This window comes from Mizuhopecten yessoensis, unplaced genomic scaffold, assembly GCF_002113885.1.
Source record: "Mizuhopecten yessoensis strain PY_sf001 unplaced genomic scaffold, ASM211388v2 scaffold2329, whole genome shotgun sequence".
Taxonomy (NCBI): Eukaryota; Metazoa; Mollusca; class Bivalvia; order Pectinida; family Pectinidae; genus Mizuhopecten; species Mizuhopecten yessoensis.
Genome location: NW_018404492.1, coordinates 5,567,520 through 5,575,416, shown reverse-complemented (window position 1 = coordinate 5,575,416; position 7,897 = coordinate 5,567,520). Strand labels below are relative to the sequence as shown.

At 35.7% G+C, this 7,897-nt stretch overlaps 1 protein-coding gene across 1 annotated transcript in view; it reads left to right on the top strand.

Annotated features, from left to right (window-relative positions):
- Window positions 1–295: 295 nt before the first annotated feature.
- Window positions 296–7,897, top strand: part of LOC110445660 (RAB6A-GEF complex partner protein 2-like) — a 13,918-nt gene continuing 6,316 nt past the window's right edge. Inside the window, exons 1-8 of the mRNA XM_021490388.1 lie at window positions 296–373; window positions 2,155–2,297; window positions 2,785–2,936; window positions 4,148–4,231; window positions 5,322–5,471; window positions 5,997–6,137; window positions 6,983–7,110; window positions 7,423–7,600. Coding sequence (XP_021346063.1) covers window positions 2,191–2,297; window positions 2,785–2,936; window positions 4,148–4,231; window positions 5,322–5,471; window positions 5,997–6,137; window positions 6,983–7,110; window positions 7,423–7,600 — 940 coding nt within the window. The 5' untranslated portion in view covers window positions 296–373; window positions 2,155–2,190. The remainder of the gene's footprint in view (window positions 374–2,154; window positions 2,298–2,784; window positions 2,937–4,147; window positions 4,232–5,321; window positions 5,472–5,996; window positions 6,138–6,982; window positions 7,111–7,422; window positions 7,601–7,897) is intronic.

Genomic DNA, 7,897 nt, shown 5'->3' with positions numbered 1-7,897 from the left:
TCATAAGACATACTTTGCTTTAATCTGGCTCAGCCAATCTTACTAAACCTGCAATATCCATTTGCCTCAGCGCAGGTTTAGTCAATTAAAATTATTTGATCCCTTGAAATAAGAAGAAAACAAAATGTTCAGATGTTCTCGAAATTATTTGATTTTTGTACGAGTGATGGATCCCATATCGATTGCTTGACTTATTGATTGTCGGGGCTTTACGTCTTGTTATAAAAGCTATTTATTCCGGAAATAATTTCAGCCGTTCATTCTAATTTTACAGTGATCCTCTAGGTCTGATTTGCGTTTTGTCATCTGTATCACAAAAAGTCTTCGGAAAGGAAACACGACAGCTGTTGATATCTCATATTGTTGTTGATTTGTAAGTGTAAACAAGGCAATGATAAATCCATGTACCCTTTATGAATTCATATGTCGTGACTTGTCGAAAATGCATCTGTATATGCTCTTCGTTCCATACGGATTAAATACATAATTTGATAAATAACTGTAACATTGCTTCTGGCAGTTTGATGAAAACCTTCGCCTGTTAGTGTTTGACAGGTGCATTGTTTACCTGTTTACTTGTTTATTTAAAGGAATTTTGTATTATTTACAATATTTATCCACACAAACATACATTAAATCGTCATATTGTAACGACGGAGGACTGTTGTACTACGAAGTGTTAACCACTCGACCAATCCGCCCATATAGATTAAGTGTTTACTTTCACTACTAAATCATGTATGACATAACAATCTTAGGAGGTTTTTGCAGCAATTCACAAAAGTTCAGGGCGCAGAAACAGGTGTTGCATAGAAACATAGCATTAAAACCTGCCACACAGTGACACTATTCTAGTGACAGCCGCTACAGACACCATTTGTAACAGGAAAGAGAATAGTGTTCTTCCCCAGGGGGATCAAAGAAGGAACCCACAATTAAAATCGGCTTCACTAATATACTAAAATGTAAGAAACAAAAAAACCCACATGAACACAAAAATGCATTGCTCATGTTATTCTTGATTCTTCTAAGGAAATGTTCCAAGAACTTGACATTATGCCTGTTACACCAAAATAATATATAAAACATTAAATAACCTCACTCCAAACTATCTCACAAGGATGTTCGAGTTTTGTCAAACGACCCATCATGAACACAATTCTCAATCATCAACTGCAAATAATATATTTATATTATATATAAAAATATATGTCGTCCCCACTCCGAACTATTCCAATTCCAATATTCGAGAGTAATGATATGGGACACACTACCTGCAGAAATAAAATTATCAAAGACTCTGAAACTTTTAAAAAGTTAATATATACGTAAATATTGCTGTTAATATTTCCCTTTTTATAAGAAATACTTTCTTGAGATTTTGTTATAAATATTTGATATTCTATAGTATTGTTATATTGTGCATGTATACCTGTTGATGTTTTTCTGAGTCTGACTACATTGTTATATATATATGTACGTATGTAGAGGACCTTTTGGAAGATAGGTATGATCCTTAAGAGTGATACTCTTTAAATAAAGTTATTATTATTATAACTATCAGATCTACAACTTGTCCAAGATTATGGGGACAATGCAACATTGCAGGAAAGACACGGATAGATACATTATTTTGCATTTTTAGAATGTTTATCAGCTGCTTTTACATATCCAAGTTGATACAGTCCATATGTGACACAGAAATATTCTGTGATAAACAAAGGCATTTGGGACCACCTAGCAGGCAGATAGGAACACATACTGTTTTCTGTCAAATAGAAACAATAAACCAAGCAGTGTCTCTGCTTCTTTCAACTGTATACTAAACTTTATAGCATTTTCAAAATTATATATCATAATATGTGACACAGAATTGACCTTGTTTTATGTGATAATTAAAAATACTAGCAATAGTTAATATTTTAGTTTTGCCAGGCAAAACTGGACCCTCCTACCAGTATATGCTTATGCCAAGTTTTACAGAGGTGAGCCTTGGTCCCGATCAGTGCCTGGCGTTTTATTTCAGGTTCAGCCAATGTGGCAAATGTGGATTTTCCTAGTGAAGGTCAAATTGAATAACAGCTGGTTTATTTCTTATACGGTATAAAATGTAAATGGTTGGCATAGTATTTGAATTTTTCTCTCATTTTGCAGAAAAGCTAGAAGTAAAATGGAGTAGAAGACAGAACAATGATTGAGGTGTCTGCCATTTTACCCCGGGGGTCGGTCTACTTAGCTGGAGAGATTGTCAAATGTGTCATAACCTTCACAAATGTAGCAGCTCATGAAGAAACACAGTAAGTCTTTGCTGTACACACATCTACGTATTTCAGCCTCAGTGTAACAGTTAATACTTTTAGTTAAAGAAAAAAATAGAATTTGAAAGTTGTGTACATAGAAAAGAAATGAAAAAAGTTTCTATGGTGATTAAAAGCTATATGAAATAATTTATATAATTTTTATGGTGCTTTTCAAATTCTAAACTGAAAGGAATATTTTGATGGAGGTGAACAGTATAACAAAAGAGATAAAACCATGTTATAGCCGAAAATAAATAGAATCCAATTCGTGAAACAAAATGATGACACTTGAATTTTTCCTTCTGAGACAGTCTATCATATCTACAATGTAGTAATTTCAGTTCTACTTTAATAAAACTTGACAGTTCCATGTATTGAAATTTATTTTACTGCATACATATACATCTGTATACATCACATGTACTAAAACAATCATAGATATAAAGATTTTAAAGAAGTCTTCTGTGTTATGGTTTATTTATAGAAATGGGAGTGAGTGTTTGGCATGGGCCAGTGTCCAGATCCACTGTCAATGCTCGGTCAGCGAGACCAGGGTCCATCTGATACGGTCGGAGCGGATGTCCACCGAAGAGGTATCCACCACGGGCTGTGATACCTCCTTCGTACCAAGCAAAGGTGACAATCATCATTTTGTTTCACATCTTTTTAACTAGCACACCATCAGTAAATATTGGGCTATTGAATCTGTGTTGTTGGTCTTTTGTCTGACATCCATCAGTCCTTTAACAGTTCTTATTATTGCTATTCCTCAAGAAGTATTGGAAGGCTTATTCTGAGATTTTCATAGATGATTTTTGTTTGGTTCATATTTGTGCATTGTTTCATTTTGAGGCTGATCAGAAGAACAACATGGCTACCAGGCTGCCAAATTTGATATATAGGTTCCCCTTGGTCCTTAGTTGTGCATGTTTTCATTGTGAGTCTGATCATTATAAGATGTGAGGTGGCCATCTTTGATTTTGACATTTAAAATTTGTTATTCTTATTTATTAAGAATTACTGGATCTTTATTCAAAGGATTGGGGCGTTATGGGTCATTTTTGGCCTCATAAATTTAAAAAAAAATTAACTTGAAATTATTTACCAATTTCTGTTATAAGCATCATATTGGTTAATTGGGGCTATCATTATTGATGCAGATTTTTCCAATGTGCATGCGTAGATGCCCTACCATAGCAACGAAATTGCGTTGCTGTGCAGAACAAGCAAAAATATGGTGTTTTTGGACAGTTAACATGCAGAAATGCAAGCATCCGCATGTGACAAACAAAAAATCCTCTCTGCGAATGAACATTAGTATTACGATGATTTAGCATGTGAAATATTTTTTTGTTTGTTGCTTGCTAAGGCTTTCAAAAAATGAAGAGTGTTTTGTTTATTTCCTTTAAAATAGCCTATTTTCAACCAAATAGCGCCTAACAGACGATATTCACATGATTTCTTATGAAATTGCGGGTTTTTGTCTCTCCTTGTAATGCCATTTCTCCTAAACCAGTTGTCGAATGAATTTTAAATTTCGTATTTGCATATACTTCATTTGTTCCAGATTACGAACATAGCAACTAATTCACAATCTCTGATGAGGCGAAAAGTGACCTTTAATGTCCCCAGTCCTTTCATGTGTAGATTCCCCATGGTTCTTAGTTATGCATGTTTTGTTTTGAGATTTTGATTGGAAAAACAAGAGGCTGCAAGGTGGCCATCTTGGATTTTAAGCAGTTCAAAAATTGTCATTTCTCTAGAATTACTTGACAGATCTTTGACAATATCCATCCATCACTACCGATTAAACAGCTGTATGACTATAATGTATTGTGATTATACAGGTGAGAGGGGATTGACCGTGCTGGCGTCAACGCCTCGGATATTATTTTGTGATCTCAGACTAGCAGCCGGAGAATCAAAATCATGTAAGTATGATCTGTCTAAACCCAATGCCCCTTCCCCACTTTACCATTGTTTTGATGGGTTTACCATATGTATCAAATTCATTTGACTTTTTATTAACAAGTACCATTAATTAAGTTCTATAACATATGAAAATCTGCCAATGTTTTCAATACAATTTGAAGTTAACCCTTTCACCCATACGTAACTTTAGTAAGACTCTACCATGCATTGATCTGGATGAGACCATTTTGGATAACAGTGGTGAAAGGCTTAAAAGCATATATGAACTGTCTATATATATCAAAATGTTACTTTATGTACAAACAATGTACATATAAACTAACGATTCTTTGAAGATATTAAGTTACTGTCATTTTGCACCAAGATAATTTGTGGTCATTTTGGCCAAACATGTACACTGGATGCTGGACTATACATTTGGCAAGTAAGTAATACGTACATCAAATAAAAATAGATAAGGACAGTTTTCAGTGATATTTCATAGTTTAAAGATAGTAGTAGTTGAATATGCAGGGAAAATATTTCATATCTTTCTAAAGAAGTCCATTAACAAACAGATGTAAATGAAAATCAATTGTGTTTGTGTACTCATCGTCAGATATCCACGGTTGATTTCGCTTCGGCACTCACTGATGAGTAGTGAGTGCCGAAGCGAAATCAACCGTGGATATCCGACGATGTTGTGTACTGTGCCATGATAATCTGCCAATGATGTCATTTTGTTATGATGATTAAATATATACAAAAAAACACACCTGGAGACTACTGCTGTCAGAGACCACTTCATTTACATTCAGCAAGTTAACTGAATGACAATATATCTCCCATCAATGCAGAGAAGGTGTAGTCATGTGACGATATAAACAAAAAATCAATGTTACAAAGATAACTACATTTAGGACATGTGTAATTTGTGAATGAATATTGAGCTGTAATGCAAAGTAAAATAACCCATGAAAGTTCACACTGTTTCATTGGTAATGCTGGAAAAGTTGTAAAGCATGAAATTGTCAGAAATTTGTTAATATTCACCTGGAGTAAATGTACCATTGATCAAGTTCTGGGAGATGACTTATTTTTTATTCACAGATACTTTCGAGGACACAATTCCTTCAGATGCCCCTCCCTCTTATAGGGGTCAAGCTGTTAAATACTCATATAAGCTGACCATTGGTACCCAGAAGTTTGACCACCCAACCAAGCTGCTGCGAATTCCTTTCAGAGTCCTTGTGCTTCATGGTAATTAGTAAACCAAGATGATGTAATACCTGTACTTGTTTTAGAATTCACCTGTTTAAACTGCTATATACTGGGAAAGTTTTAACGCAGCTTACCTTTCATCTTTTTTGATTAGGGTCAATCTATCCTTAGACCGAACACCAGTAAACAATATATTAAACATAGTAATCAAAAGTTAGCCCTTTCAATCCTATGTAACTTTAGTAGACTCTACCATGCATTGATCTGGATGAGTCCATTATGGTCTACAGTGGTGAAAGGATTAAGGGCAAAATAAACACTTGGTGCACACAGAAATTTAGGACACAAGTTTGACTGGTTGAAAGTTTCCTGGTACATATATATACAATATCACCTGTTTGATATTTCCACTTGTATACAAATACATGTTGTACCACCTGCCTGTAATAAGTTCATCACAGAAACTTAAATTTATGTAATAGTAAGATGGCAGTTGGTTTTGCAACCATAATAGATGTTTGTACCTACATTTGTAGCTGAGTATGGGTCTTTTGTATATCACAGGGCTGAATGACATCAGTGTGTACACAGAGGGTGAAGAAGTAACTCCGTCCAACCCTTTCCTGAAGCCACAACAGACAGAGAACTCACTTCTAGATATTGCGCTGCAGGTTCTGGCTACTATAACTGCCAGAAAGTCTCCACGTAAGTTTGTAGGGCAGACAAAAATAACGTCACCATTCTAAAAATAGTCAAACACATTAGTGCAGAATAATAGTGTCATAATTCTAAAAATACTAGTGCAGAATAATAACACTATTTTCTAAAAATAGTGCATTACAAGGTTGGAAGTACAAATGTTCTCCTCATTGGAGTTCTCAGATCAAGTGTGATCACAAATCCCACCACCTATAGATCCTCAAAGATGATCACAATCTACTACAGACATACTACTACTAGCATAGTTTTAATTATATAATTATTATATAGGTAATATTGTTAGATGTGTACTAAAATTAGCATGCTGATGAAGCATTGAGCTCTCACAGAGGCTTGAAATCTGTATTATATGTAGCCAACTATATATCAATACCTGAATTGAGAATATTTACACAGGACTGATAATTACTGCTACACTCGACAATTGTGACCTCTCAATCAATTAAGAGTTGAACCTAGATGCTATAAATCACTTTTTTTCATACACTAAAGGTACCCAAAATAATTTACTGGTGGAGGAGGGTAAGTATGCCCTCCAACCCTCTAGCCATATGTGGGGAGGCAGTTGACTAGCACGCACATTGTCCCTAGTTCTCATAATAAAACATTAAGTTATATTACCTGATACTGTGAAATCACTAATCAATTACAAGTTTGATATAAAGCCAATCCCCATTTGACAGGGTACTCATACTCCATGAATTCATGTCCCCTTCGAAATGGTGATTTGTTGGGAAACCACGAAATTTGGGCCCCCTCCAAAATATCTGGTTTCACAGCAAATCAAGCACGATTTGCACTCTATAGCTTACTACCATATATATTTTCAGATTCATACAATATAACTAATGCCAAAGGAAAAGTGGCAAAGTTCATTTTATTCAAACAAGCCTACAAATTAGGCGAGGATATTGTGGGAGCTTTTGACTTTACTGATGGGACGGTCTCCTGTGTTCAGGTACGATCAGCTTCATCTGCTTGTCATGATTTGAATATTTTTAAGTGTATTGATGCTTTATTGGAAACAATATGGAGTGTAGTATGAACAGTATATTTGATAATGAACTGCCTTGTCTGATTTACAATTATATGTTCCTTGAGTTGTATTGATTGCTATATTGTATATCTTAATCGAAAATTGACCAAAGAAAAAAAAGTACAAAATTAATTGGGTAAAACATTCTACTAACAGAATTGTTTGTTAGGTTTGGCATTATATATAATAATGTCCTGTGCCTTCAGTTCTGCAATATCTGTCTGTAATTTTCAGTTTTCAGTAACACTTCAGAATGAGGAGCAGATATCTGAGGAATGTCGACGAAAGCCAAGTCAGGGTACAGCTGTGACATCATTTGTGAAGCACCAAGAAATGTGTCTACACACAGAGAAGACCCACATCAACATCCCAGTACCTCTCACGGCTACCCCAGCCTTCATTACTGACATAGGTAAGGGTGGGGACTCCCTAGTGGGCTCACCACATCAACATCCCAGTACCCCTCACAGCTACCCCAGCCTTCATTACTGACATAGGTATGGTTGGGGGCTCCCTAGTGGGCTCACCATATCAACATCCCAGTACCCCTCACAGCAAACCCAGCCTTCATTACTGACATAGGTAAGGGTGGGGGCTCCCTAGTGGGCTCACCATATCAACATCTCAGTACCCCTCACAGCCAACCCAGCCTTCATTACTGACATAGGTAAGGGTGGGGGCTCCCTAGTGGGCTCACCATATCAACATC